At 34.8% G+C, this 14915-nt stretch overlaps 1 protein-coding gene across 1 annotated transcript in view; it reads right to left on the reverse strand.

The window, feature by feature from the left end:
• Positions 1 to 14915, reverse strand: part of IL1RAPL2 (interleukin 1 receptor accessory protein like 2) — an 809106-nt gene that overhangs the window by 227671 nt on the left and 566520 nt on the right. Inside the window, exon 5 of the mRNA XM_032475705.1 lies at positions 8320 to 8394. Coding sequence (XP_032331596.1) covers positions 8320 to 8394 — 75 coding nt within the window. The remainder of the gene's footprint in view (positions 1 to 8319; positions 8395 to 14915) is intronic.

Here is a 14915-nt window from a genome sequence, read left to right on the forward strand (position 1 = left end):
TTAACAAAACCAGATATTTATATACCACGCCTGATAACTCTAAGTAACTTTTGGAAAGAACTGTTTCTAAAGGAGCAAAAGATCTTCTAAAGTTTAAGCCATATCTGTACAAATAAAGTGTAGAAGATAAAATTAAGGGACCTATCTAAATGATGCAAAGCTACCCTTCCACCTCAATTATGAACCAGCTAGATGATATTTCCCTCAATTTTCTACAAGTTTACCTATAATATAAAATCAACTTTTATTTATATAAAATAATATAAGCTATTTGAGTTGGAAGGAGTGCCTAAATTATTCTTTTCTCCCAGTTCATGTTGGATGTTAAGACACAGTCAAAATGTGTAGCTTTGTTTTTTCCCGTTTCTGGATATTTTAAAAGCATCCATTATCCACTGATTACATGTGTTAGAAGACAGAACTGCTGAAAAGTATTATAAAGTGATGGTATTGATATTAATACTGGCAGAACATGCTATTAGGGAAGTGTCCTCAGTTGACACATATTCCTAATAAATTCTAAAAGCAGAGAGTTCCCTAATTTATTTTTTCAGTCTCTAATCTATCCTTCCTGTCAATGAGTGACACAGATGGATTTCTTGATATCAGTTCAGATGCTAGAGTACATGCAGCTTTCTGGCCATTAAGTGTACATCCCTTTGGAAAGGTTTTCTATACTGCTTTGTGTTTCATAGCCAGTTTTCAGGTCGTCTGCAGCTTCTGAATTAGTCTGTCATTGGAAAAGTGTGTTGGCCTGAGTTACAAAGGTCAAAAAGTCAAAATAATGCTCTCTTACTCATTTCTATTTTCACACTAAATATTCTTTTAACTTACTCCTATAGGATCATTTGCCTTCTGTCCAAAATCCATTTTTAAAAAGGGAACAAAACTAAGTCCCCAGTGCAGGAAGACTGAGTAAAAAACAGTACGAACATTAATGGACATTATGGGTAAGAACATTAATGGACATTATGAGTAAATGTTAAGAGTGTCAACTCAGGTCTCATTATAAACTGCTTACCAACTTGGGTAAGTGTTTTTGACTTCTCTGAGACAAATTTTCTCCTTTTAAAAATGGACCATACACATTTCTCCAAAGACATACAAATGGCAAATACGCACACAAAGAGATGCTCAACATCATTAATCATTACAGAAATGCAAATCAAAACCAAAATAAGACACTACAAAATACCCATTAGGATAACTATTATAAAAAATGGAAAATAACAAGTGTCGATGAGGGTGTGCATAAATTGGAATCCTTGTGTATTTCTACTGAGAATGTAAAATGGTGCAGTTGCTTTGGACGAAAATCTGGCAGTTCCTTAAAAAGTTAAAAATAGAGTGACCGATGACCCAATAATTCTACTCCTAGGTAGGAATGATAACCCCAAGAGAATTGATAACATATGTCCACACAAAAATTTGTACACTAATATTTATAAGCAGCATTGTTTTGTAATAGGCAAAGAGTGGTAATACCCAAAATGTCCTTTAATTGATTAATGGATAAATAACATGCAGTACATCTGTATAATAGAATATTATTTGCCAATTGAAAAGGGATGAATTACTGATAGAAGCTGTAACATGTTTGAACTCTGAGAACAATATGCTAAGCATAATAAGCCAGTCCCAAAAGACCACATGTTGTATGATTTCATTTATATTAAATGTCCAGAATAGGCAAATTTACAGAAATATAAATACACAGCAACATACAAAAATATAAATATATAGAAAATTGATTAGTAGTTGCCTGGAGATGGTGGAGGGGGTAGAAGGGGACTGAAAAGTGACTGCTCATGGGTTTGAAGTTTCTTTTGGGAATGTGGAAATGTTCTGAAATTGATTGTGGTGGTGGTTGCACAACTCTGCCTATATTAGAAACTATTGAAATGTATGATTGAAGTGGGTCACTTGTGTGGTATATGAACAGTATCTTAATAATTCTCATAAAAATGGGACAAATAGTATCTATCTCATAAAATTATTGGGAGGATTAAATGAGATAATTCATATAAAGTATTTAACATAATGTCAGTACATGGTAAGCCAGCAATAAATGATAGCTCTACTAGTATACAACTGCTAACAATAACTAGTGGCAGTAGTAGAGCTACTATTAAATCACACTACATATTGTTATAACAATATAACTAGTAGTAGTAGTAGTAGAGATATTGTTAAATAGTTATTATTTTATTTAGAGTTATAATACATATATAGTTACTATTATTGTTGCTGTTGTTATTATTAAAATGTCTCTAGTAGCCTAGTAGCTTTTTTGACGATATAATTTTGGGCCTAGATAAATTATCATACTCAGTATGCCATAATAAAAATAACAATAACTTTGGAGTCAAGACAAATCTGATTGAAATCCCATTTTTACCACTTATTAAATATGTAGCCTCAGAAAAGTTATTTCATCTGTATGAGGCCGAGTTTCCTCACATGCAAAATGGTTCAATAATACCTACGACTACTTTGGGCTCTTATGAGGAATAAATAAGAGAGTGTATGCACAAATGCCCATTGTAGCGGCTATAAATAGTAAACTCTCAAATAATTTTGTTTTGATATGTGTAAAATCATGGTATTGGCATTAATGAAAGTGTGATGAAACACCTTCAAGCTTATATTAATATCCCAATGAGACATAAATTTCATCAGTGCCCCCAAAATAGCAATATATGGGGTAGAGTTCTGGTCTACAATCATGTTGTTCCTAAGATATTCATAATAAACTTGTTACATTACAGATAAATCATTAGTAAAATGTAAACTTTTTCTTTTCATTTTCAAGAGTCTCAAAGCAAGTATGACTAAATTATATAAACTTACACGAAGTAAGTAAACCAGTCACAGTTTCAAGCATTAATATGGTAACCAACTCTTAGGGAAAAGGCTTAGCCCATAATTTCCAAAGTTGTACCTAATACACATGTTGTACAATCTGGGCAATAGAATGGTTTGCAGTTTGGGGTAGTCCATGCTAAGTTTGTACATGTTATGCTGCAAAAAATAGATCTTTTGGAAACAGCTCACTAACCCTAGAATATCTACAAGGGACAGTGAATGCTGCCATGAACTAGCTCCAATTACATGTGCCAAGAATGCTGAGTGAACTCAGGATACCCTTCTTCTTCCTCTCCAAAGTCTTTACTTTTTCAAGATCAAATGACGATTTTCAAGGAGTTATTTGAAGCTAAAAGCATAGGAGGAGCACACAAAAGCAAAAAAAATTAAATCCCCTGCTATGGCCATTATACACTCGACGCATATACTAAGACATGATCCGAGCTAATGAAATGATCATGTATTGCTATTCGTATTGGTATTAATTACGGCTTGACATTTTAACTCAGTTGGTGACTTGCTTTGGTTTATTTGTTCTATGACAACTAGAAAGACTTGGCTTAATTTTGCTAAACTGAGGAGACTTGGGGATATCATAAGTTGCCATTTTTAGTATTTGCCATATTGAAGAAATGGTGGACAATTTATTATTTCCAAAGGTTTTATCTTTGGCAATTTTAAATTGTTTTCAAATAAATTTAGCATTTGAATTGAAGTTATACAAATTTGTCATTACATTAAGTTAAAGTCAAAGACTGCAGAACTGTTAATTTATGAGGTCTTGCCACGAAAAAGTCACTCTCCCTTTTCTCATCTCTGTTTTGGCAGCTATCATATTACATTATAATTCTGCTTACACATCTGTCTTCCCCACTAGACTGAGAAACATCTTAAGGACAAGGACCTCATTTTATTCACTCCTATATCCCCAAGAGCTAACACAGTGTTTGTCATCCACTAAGAAGTCAAAAAATGTTTTTAGGTAAATTGAGTTTAAAAAATGATAGATTTGGTTGCACATCTAATTTCCTAATTCAGGGTTAAATTAGTTATTTATTTTTGTGTTGTGGTCCTGAGTTTTGCATTAAATATTATATTTTGCCTTATTCTCTTATAGTCTTTTACAGTAGTCTCTTGGGGGACTGAATATAATTTTCAGTAGAAACTGACATGCAGGTGAAATCGATTTCTGACGAAGATTAACACACCTTATATACACAGAGAAACTTTGAGCCAGTAGCACCTAACACAGTCATGAAATATGAATTTAAACAGCCTGTAAAAATAAAATAAATTCTGAATGAGAAGAGAAGGGAAATGAAGAGAATCTTTCATACCGGGTCAGATTCATCTGGTATTCAATTAGCTTGGACTATTTCACTGGTTTGAGTTTTTCTTATATGATTTAGGCACCCAGGCTTTCTTTTTGACTCTTTGACACAAAAAGAGAAGTAAATGGTGTTTATTTTCTGCACAACACTGACTGGTAATTTAAGTCTTAGGAAACCTCCAGGAAAAATAGTTTACATCATCAATGAGAAGAACAGGGCATATTTTCAAATTCACCTTTAATTGAAATTAAATGTCAGATCTCAAAATCTTTTCACCCATGTTTGTTCATGGCTGTTTCAATGTTTCTAGAAGTCTGCTACAGTTTGCAAAGCATGCATTTGGGTTCCTTAAAAAAGCAGTGTCCAAAAGAAGCGGTCTACCTTGCATCAACACATTTCAAGTGGGGCATATGTCATTATGATGGTTTAATAATTTGGTGTTAAAGTACAATATAAATTAATATAATGTGATGCAGTGTTATTTTTCTTATAAAAATTATTGAAAATATATTCCTTTTCAACTGCCAAAATCATAATTAGCCCTGGTATAGCAAAGGTTTATTCACCAAATTTAAATCTAAATTTACCTCCAGAGGGAGAAAAGAAATGGCAGATACAAGACCAAATTAGATTTGTGTGAGTGTTTGGTACATTACTTTTATCTTTATATTTTACACATTACCACAGGCAGCTTTAGCTGAATAGGCTTACTTTGTGAGAGCAATAGTTTTAATACTATTTCGTTAAGAACATGTTTAACATCTCAAAATATATAGTTATTTGGTTAAGATTAATCTTCTTTCAGCATTACAATGTGAACACAATTTAGCAACAACCAAACTGTCATCACTATGTCAGCAAAAAGTATGTAAATTTCCAGAATCTTGTGGATGACTAATGGATTACACTATAGCAGAAAGTCAAGATGTTTATTTTCCTCTAGAGACACAACAAAACATCTGTACTGATGCCGGCTCCATGCACTAAAATGTATACTAAAATGTTTAATTTACTGGATTGCCTTTACAAATATGCAGAACTGAGACCTGAGTGTAATTCTTAAACAAATACATAAATAATTATTCCAGACCATGTTTTCTAAAACTACCTTGAAGCTTGTACACAAATATTTCTTACAATATTTCTAATTTTGCATACAATGCCTGCGTGGGATTCTTATTCATGAGGAAAATGGAGTTAAAGATGTTCTAGGGAAAATTAATGTTTGTTCTGGGTATCTATTGTTTAACAAACACCTAGCTTTGTGCCTAATGACAACCATTTTACTTTGCTTATGAATTTTTGGGTCAGAAATCTGAGAAGAGTTCAGCTCAATGGTTTGCCTCTGACCTACATGGCATACATAAGCCAGGGCAGCTGGGGCTGGAGGGTCCACTTCCAACATGGCTTCTATATTCACGTGTCCGGTGCCTGGCTGCTTTATTGGCCTCTCTTCCTCCACATGAAGTCTCATCCTCTAGGGCCTCTACATGCAGCTTGAGTTTCTCAAAGCATGGTAGTTTCAGACCAGACCAAGAGACATGAAGAGATGTTACAAGATATCTTTTGACACAGCCTCTAATATCTCAGAATATCATTTCTGCAGTACTCTATTGGTCAAATACATCCCTAACGCCAGTCCAGTTTCAAGAGGAGGGGAATGAGGAACTATGTTTAAATGGTACGAATAGGAAAAAAAAAAACTGTGGCTAACTTTAATCTACTACAATGTTGTCTCAGATTTTTAAATATTGAGATTTGGGAAAACTGAACTTGGTAATGTACTTAGTCATTTGGCTTGGATTGTTGTATTTTTTGGTAGTTCTGGTTTTAGTTCTAGTTTAAGGATGTCTAAAGCTACATGTGCTTTATAAACTTTTAAAAATGAACGAAAACAATTTCCAGAAGTTTTCATGACCTGATTGAATTCTGAATGTTTTCAAGATATAGACAGAGATGTCCAATCACGCCAGTTATCTGTCTCTAGCTCTTTTTTATGCCTGGGGTTTCTAAACCTTCATCATTCTGACTGCAGAGCCCCCATCAACACTAAAGAATTCTCTGACATTTATCGTGCTCCTAACATCACTTTAGTATTGAGGCATAAGAGTAAATTACAAAATGATTTCCAGTTGTGAATAAACGAACTAAATAAATCTGTGGAAAAGTTAAAATCACTTAAAATTAACCAGCCATGTGCTCCTTGAAATGCTAAAGATCTTATTTAACTGATTTTGTTTTTCTTTCTCTGAATTACACGGTTGATTTAGCATCTTGGAGAAACAGCCTTTCTAGAATGAAAAATGGGCAGGTCTCCATCTTTCTGTCAATAAAGTTGTTTCCAAATTGTGTAACAAACTAAAAACTGAAAAGTTCAGCTTTGCATCTAATGTAAATTGGAAGCAAATTGCTTTAGTAATTTTACAGGGTAATGCTGGTGAGTTATTTTGGCATATATACCTATGTTGGAATATATATTTATACAAAGCACACATCTCAGAGATTTCCTGAATAGCACACACAAGTGTGACACCCAGTGAACCTGAATGAATTTTACTCCCTACAAGGGTCTCCCTCCTTGCTTTAGAACAATATTCCTCAAACTCTTCTGCTGAAGTTTTCTTAATGACAGAGGAGAATGAAGACATATCCACCCAGGGGATACAAACACAAAAGTTAGTTCTGTTTTATTTGAAATAGTTGTGTGAATTTTGCTTTCTACTTCTCAATTTATGTTTTCATATAAAAATAACTTATCCACCTGAATCTCCATGAAAACAAATGATACGAGATTATCTTACGGCTTCATGTAACCCCTGGCAAACCACAGAGTACCCTTGAAGTATTTTTATATCAGTGTGAATGGAAAGATGTAAGTAAAACTTACTGAGGGAGTGTCAGCACATCTAGATTTGGTTTTAACAAAATGTGATGACTCTGCATAATAATATACAAGGCGTGGGGGGAGAGCCAGAGTCTAATAGTTCAACATTATCTACAAAATATTCACCATTTCCATAGCCCACTCCTGACAACATGTTTATTATTTTCTCTTCTTTTTGTTTTAAAATACTTAACTCTGGTCCTCAAACTGCTAGGCTGCATTAAATATAACGTGCTATATTTCATTTTAGAAAAATGACCAAGCTCTTAGGAATGTAATTTTCCCTCACCTATTTTCAAGACAGAAATAAGCCTCTAACAATCCAAGGTGGATTGAAAAGATCAAAAGTTGAGTCAAAAACTACCAAAGTTAGTGAAATATTGATGCCAATTCATCTTCCCTCGCTATATAATTGGTACGTATCACTATGGTCACACACTTCAATAAGTCATATGCCCCAAGTAAGTCAAATACATTTCTAGCATATTTACTCAGTTCTCTTGTTTAGAACTGAAGAAATTATTAGAATTGAAGAATAGAATAAAACCTAAGATAGACTAAAGATCACAGGTATTAAAGGCCATGGTTTGAAAGAGACACTAGCAGGCCTCTGAGTTTCAAGCTTACAGTTCTTGAAATATAAATTTAGTGGTAGGAGACTCAAAAAGGAGGCTCAAAACCTCGTGTCCTTATTTGAGTCTGTAAAAAGACAAGAGCACCCATAAATCAACTTACTTTTTCCAACACCATATGATTCATAAATATTCAGGATCTCAACCTAAAAACAAGTTTTAAATAGCCCTGGGTTGTGCCATTGGAAGTCATATTACCAAATCATTTTGAAGGCTGTACTGAGGGGCTATTTTATTTTAAAAAGTGCTTGTTCAGCATGAGTTAATGCTCTCTAAATACAAATTTGGGGCTGACAAGCATGGGAAGTTTTCTGTACCAATCACCAATGCATGACACCTATGAACCTATCAATCACAGACTTAAAAAGCTCTGTCCTACAGCACACTTCATACCCAGTGTAACCAATTAGTATTACCATTCCTTGATGCAATACAAATTCATTTCCTTAAACTGCTATTGCACTAAACTCCAAGGTTATAAATGAGCAGGCACAAATTGATTTGCATGTAATAACAGTAGCAATAAACCTTTCCTGGTTCATGCAATTTTTCCCATCTGCTAACAGAGAGTAAGTTTAGGATCTATTATTCCTGGAAGGAGACTTACCCAGCTGGACATCTATAACACTTGGCTGATTCTCCATGGGGAACAATGGCTTGGGAGGCTTGTCTGTGAGTAAAGCTAGAAGAGAAAATGAAAAAAGGTAATAGAAAAATTGAGATTAAATTACAGGATGAGAAAGATTCTACGGTGTATGATATTTAACGTTTGTAGACTTGATACTGTGTAAACGTTTATTAGACAGTGTTCCTACTTGAGTAGTTACTATACCCATACAATATCCATTCTCCAGCACATTTAGAGCAGCATTAATTCACTGTAAATAGGTCATTTTGACAGCTACACTTGCCAACAAGATCAAACAAATGGTCTATTTTGAGTTGTTGTATAAGCTTGTGAGTGTGAAGAAATATAGATTTTAAAAGTATAATCATATAAATGTTAAATCTTCATTCCTACTTTGTGGTACTAAATATTCTTAATGAAACTGCCAGTGGGTTGAACCTTCTGCACCTCTGAATCATACCTCATTCCCCACCTCAACCTCTAAAACAATATGATAAAACACTGGTACATTTAGTAGCATAATTGATCAAAAAAACTGATTGAACATCTTCTGTCCACTAAATCTTGTGCTAAGTATTAAGGGAGAAGAAAGTAAAGTTTTTATCTTTGCCTGCAATTTACATTCTAGGAATATGAACACAGAATCAGCACATCAAAATAAAGAGATAATAGAACAAAGAAAACAGTCTAGTAAAAAAAATGTAGCATTTGAGTTATAAGGCTATATATGGTAAAGGAATGGAGAAAGGAGAGGTCAGTATTTGCTGGCAGGGTTGGGGAAAGTTTCTGAAGGATATGGGTCTCCACACAGACTTTAAGGAATGGAGAACATTTGGAGTGGTAGAATAAGGAAGAAGAATGGCAGGAAAAACTAATAACACAAATTGAGAAACACAGGTAGAACTTAGCAAGCATACTGTAACTAGAGTAGAATAATCTGGTAAGAAGGAATTGGGTGGGTGGGGTAAAAGCAAGTCAGTCATGATGTGGAGTGATTGGAAATAACAGGAGATAGATAGGACAGAGCTTGATTCTGGAAGATCCTGAGAAACATGCAGAGGAATTTGGACACGATGTAGTAGACCAGAAGGCCATTGTAGACTTTTGGAACAACAGTAACAAAAGACTCAAGGGAAGTACTGTCTAAAGATGATTGGCTTGATACATAGAATGTAGAATGGGCTGGAAAAGAACAAAACCAGCTAAGAGTATGAGGTAACAATGCTGCAGTGAGAGGATGAGGAGTCAGAGTGGTAAAGTCTGGGGAAAGTTTTTTTTTAAAAGGAGGCAAACTTAAGAGGCCTTCAGAAAAAAGAAGTGTGAGGACTTGGCACAAATACAAAATGCTTCATGCCAAATCTTATATCAAGCTATTATTTATATCCTGAGTTCTTTTTAATTGTTCCCGTATTTTTTTTATTGAAATATAGTTGGTTTACGATGTTGTGTTGATTTCTGGTGTACAGCATAGTGATTCAGTTACATATATATATATTCCTTTTTATACTCTTTTTCATTATAGGCTATTACAAGCTATTGAATATAGTCCCCTGTGCTATACAGTAAGACCTTGCTGCTTATCTATTTCATATATAGTAGTCAACTATCCAACTGGACTCTTACCTATTAAGGGGAAATGTTTTATTCTTCTTTGTAATTCACAAGAGACAAAGAATAGAGCTGGGTAATTAGAGATAATCATTAAACCATTGTTAATTGATTGGCTTAGGAACTCCCTGACAACACGAGAGAAGTTCATTTCATATTGCAAAGATATTTAGAGGAAGAGAGAAACTTAAGTTAATCATAAGATAGGTAAGATTAGGGAAATATACAAATTTGGCAAGATTCCCAAAATAATTTTTCATAACAAACAAATGAACCAGGAAAGAGCTTTACATAACATTAGCTTAATCTTCCTGATATCCAAACTGCTAAGGGAAAATTTTTCGTGAATTGTTCTCATTTTTCCAACAAATCTTTATTGATGGCCTGCAAGACATCTTGTTTTTATGGAATTGAAAAATACATTTTTCTAAGTTGATTTTGGCAAAATACAGCCAAACATACAAATACAATATCTGTAGTCTCCATTTCCTCAATATTTCAGTTACTCTTAATCTTACATTTAAATATCATGTGAAATATAAAGGATATATTTTAAACAAAATTTAAATATTTGTATTCAAAACCCAGTCACGGGTCAATTTTATTGTTTGCTATTGTTTGTAATAGCAAAATACTGAAAACAACCAAATTATCTATCAGTAGGAGACTGGTTAAATAATACTATGTTACTTCCATATAATGATGTATTACAACGCACAGTTTAAAAGAATTAGGCAAACCTGTGTATCTATTATAAAAATATCTCCAAGATAGAGTATTCAATGCAAAGTAATGTTACAAACAGAGTGCACAGTATACTATCCTTTGTGTAGAATATATATGTGTGTGTGTGTGTGTTTGTGCGCACACATGTATATATAAACTTGTTTGTATAAGTACGGCATAATTCTGAATTAATACATGTGAAACTCGTAACAGCGATTTCCTCTAAGGAGAGAAACTGCGTGGCTGAGGAATAGTAGAGTGTGAGGTGGGAGAAGGGTGGTATGGACAGGCAGAGGAAGATTCCATTTTCACTGTATACCTTTTATACATTTTGAATAACATGCATATATTGTGTACTCAAAACATGAATAATTTTATTATTTAATTTTAATTAATTAAAGTCCAGCCACCTACATTTTATTTATAAAATAATCATTTTGGTTACTTTGTAGAACCATTGTCAATTTGCCTTACACATCGATATTACAGACACTTAGATTTCTGGAAACTGTTCTTAGTCTTATTTTCAAATATGTCCTGCCTCCAATTGGGATGTGATGGGCGGGAAGTAACTGTAAGTAATGTTTATAATGCTCAAAGAGAAATATCTTGTCCTACTTTCATCAGGATATGAATTTGGAGACATTGTTGCCCCCCATCCTTATCTCCTGCCATGGATAATGGATATATTTACTCTAATTTTATTATTGTTAAATGTCAATTACTGAAGTGATATTTATTAGTGTTGATAATTTTAAGTGCCTTACATTTACAGGTGGTTCATAATTGTCAAAGTGCTTTTAGATACATTAGTTCATGTGATCTACACAATGACCTTGGAAGGTAAGGAAGATGGTTACAATTATGGCCACCTTAGAGATGAAGCTTAAATGAAGCGTACATTGTCTCATTTGGTGCCCCCTTGTGACCAAAAGCCCCCATAGGCAGAATGGATAGGAAGACAGATATAAGCTGTAGGCAGGAAATGGGTAAAAAACGATCAGTACTGAATCAATGGTTTTAGTGTCTTTGACTACACCCTAATTAACTATGCTAAGGTTGCCAAGCCAGTGGGAGTGGCTTTGTGGCAAACAGCCAGCTGAAACATGATTTCTGTAGGACATTCCATGCACATACATTTTTTTCTCCCAAAGCCATGAATGAAAGAGGATCTAAACTTGCACTTTAGATCCTAACACATCTCAGTGGGATGTATGGGCTTGGAGCCTCATTAAATTCCAATATCGTGTCTAGGTCTGGGAATTGCTAAGAAGTGCAGAACATTTGTGATGATAAAGCAGCAACTGCAGCAGTTCATCTGGATCCTGACCACCAGCCCATAGACAAATCTATCAGCGCCCAGCATAATTATAGCATTTGCAGATTAGCTAGAGCACATGCTGCCATGAGCTCATTTCTTTCTTCTTCTTCCTTTTTTTTTAAATCTCATCTAAAATGCACAGTTACTGTTTGGGAAATGAAGGGGAGAACTGTCGATACCAGACCCCATGAACAACACAGTGGAGATTTACAATTTTATAAGAAAAGTTATCATGGACCTCTAGAGGGACTAATTGGGGTCTGAGCTAGTCTTTGAATTTGCTGCTCCAGCTTCATGCTTTGATTGAAAGAATGGGAGCTCGGGATGCAGTTTGGTACTAACATTTTAGTCCACAATTCCTCCCTTGCATTTCCCTCTGTAGCTGCTTATGTTTAATTATCCTTAAATATAATTACTCTACTGAGTATGCCATGACATTAGTCTTAATGTGCTAGTGAAGCTACTACTGTTACTGCCTGCTTCTTCCTAAAGCTAGGTTTTATATGTTCGACACTAACTTTCCAGAGAAGAATGGAAAGTTTTTTTTTTTCTATTAAAGGGAAAAGTTGTATCCACCTGCAGAAACAGATCAATTGGTTTGACTGAAATGATTGGTCCATTTCCATGAACCGAGTATAAGAACTCAGTAGAATTAATTGTTTGATTAAATAAATCAATTTACTTGACTATAAGACTAAGCGTTAAAAACTGTCATTACAAGTTTCATCGTCCTTTTTTGTTGTTGATTTCTGTTTAATTAGACTTGCCAGAGAGCCAAGTAGAAGGGAGAGGAAGGACAGCTTGATGCAAGAACACTAAATGTATGAACCCATTAGAATCATAAAGTGACTCTCTAATTTCTATGAATGAAGCCACTATGGACTGTGTATGTTAAGGTCAATAAAATGGATCCGTCCAAATCCATTCAACACACTAGCACTGAAGTCGCATTCCAAAATCACTATTTTCATCACAACATTTAACCATATAGAATCTACCAATGTCTCCTACATAAGAGGATAAAATCTGAACCTGTCAGCTATGAACATAAAGGCAACTACAATGTAGACTTAAAAAACAATAACAACAACAAAAACAACAACAAAAAACAAACCAACCCTTCCGGCCTTCTTAACTACTCTTCTACTTTATCTGTGCTTTGTTTGGCCAAGTTACTTTCCTTATCTGCCCTATTAATACATTGCATTAATTTCAAACTCTGCATCTTGGCTTAAACACTTTCCCTAAACTTGGAGACAAATAATAATAGCTATCAGAGTTCTCATTTATTTAGAATCTGCTCTGTGCTCGTCACTATTCGGCCAAGTTACTTTCCTTATCTGCCCTATTAATACATTGCATTAATTTCAAACTCTGCATCTTGGCTTAAACACTTTCCCTAAACTTGGAGACAAATAATAATAGCTATCAGAGTTCTCATTTATTTAGAATCTGCTCTGTGCTAGTCACTGTTCTAAGGCATTTTATATTACACTCTACAGATAACTTTTCCAAAGTCAAGGAGCTCTGGACTTGTAAAACAGGGATCTGAAATGAGTTCTGCCTGATCTTACCATGCCTGTGATGCCTAAGATCTTCCCTTTCCTTTTTATCATCCCAAGTCCTATCTATCTGCCAAAAGTCAGTTTAAGTCCTACACCCTCCAGAAAGCCTTCCGCATTTGGTTCATGGTATACACTGCTTTGAATACAATGTAAACCTCACCTTACATGGGTATATCTAGTCTCCCTAACCAGATTTGGAAGCTCCTAGATAAGAATCATGTCTCACATTACCCAGCAATTAAGGAAGTGTCTGACACTGTGGAACAAATAAACACAATCTCCAAGTTATTTTCCCACAGTATTCTTTCTCCAAAAGTGGGTGCTTCCCATAGGGTTCTTAGGTTACAGTGAACAGAAACTAATTTAAGCAAAAAGGGAACTTATCAGAAGGGTATCTCAAGGATGAACAGGATGTCTGGGGAACTAAGTTTAGATACAGGAAAGAAACCAGATCAAGTCTAGATGCACAGGCAAAAGGCACTACACAACAATTTCATCTTGATCTCATCACTGGATTGAATTCATTCCAACTGTGTTTTTCTTTTTAAATGCTTTGCTTTGTCGTGTTGTGTCTTGTTTTTTGTCCTTGGGTCACTTTTTTCAAGATTCAAAATCCCAGGAAAGAGAGGCTGAATGGACAAGTTTTTAACTCCAGATCTTGGTCAAGACGGCATGCACACCTTGAGTAAAAGAAGAATCCCCCCAAAGCAAGATTTCTCAAACTCAGCAATATTAACTTTCAGTGCCAGACAATTCTCTGTTGTAAATGGCTGTCTTGTGCATCGTAAGTTGTTTAACAGCATCCCTGGCCTCCGCCTGCTAATTCCAGTAGCCCTCTCCCCCAGTTGTAAAAAACCAAAAATGTCTCCGGACATTGGCAAATGCCCCTGGGGAGCTAAACCACCCCAGGCTGAGAACCACTGTCTTGCAGGAAACTTAGGTTCTCTGATGTCCTGAGGGAATTGAAGATCTTGGAAAAGGAGACTTGGGAATAGTCTTCATGTCGGAAAAGAAAATGGAGGTCCTTACTAAGCACATTAAGTCGAGGCAGAGCCAGGGATCTTGTTAATATCTTTAATGGTTTCCTGTAATCATGAAGGGAGATTGGTCAAGCCTAGCCAAAGTAGTTAACTAGTTTCAAGATTTCATAAATTGATAAAAATGAATCCAGAAATTGCTGCATTCTGGAAACATCATAAGCACTAGTATTCCTTAGAAAGGAACATCTTTTTCTGAATTAACTTCATAGACTTCCTAATTCTGAATTATGATGCACATATTTTACTGACTACTTAATGATTATAAAGTCCCATATGTTGTAAATATGTCATGTCTAGAATTACTAGGCTGAGAAT

This window comes from Camelus ferus, chromosome X (genome assembly GCF_009834535.1).
Source record: "Camelus ferus isolate YT-003-E chromosome X, BCGSAC_Cfer_1.0, whole genome shotgun sequence".
NCBI classification, from domain to species: domain Eukaryota; kingdom Metazoa; phylum Chordata; class Mammalia; order Artiodactyla; family Camelidae; genus Camelus; species Camelus ferus.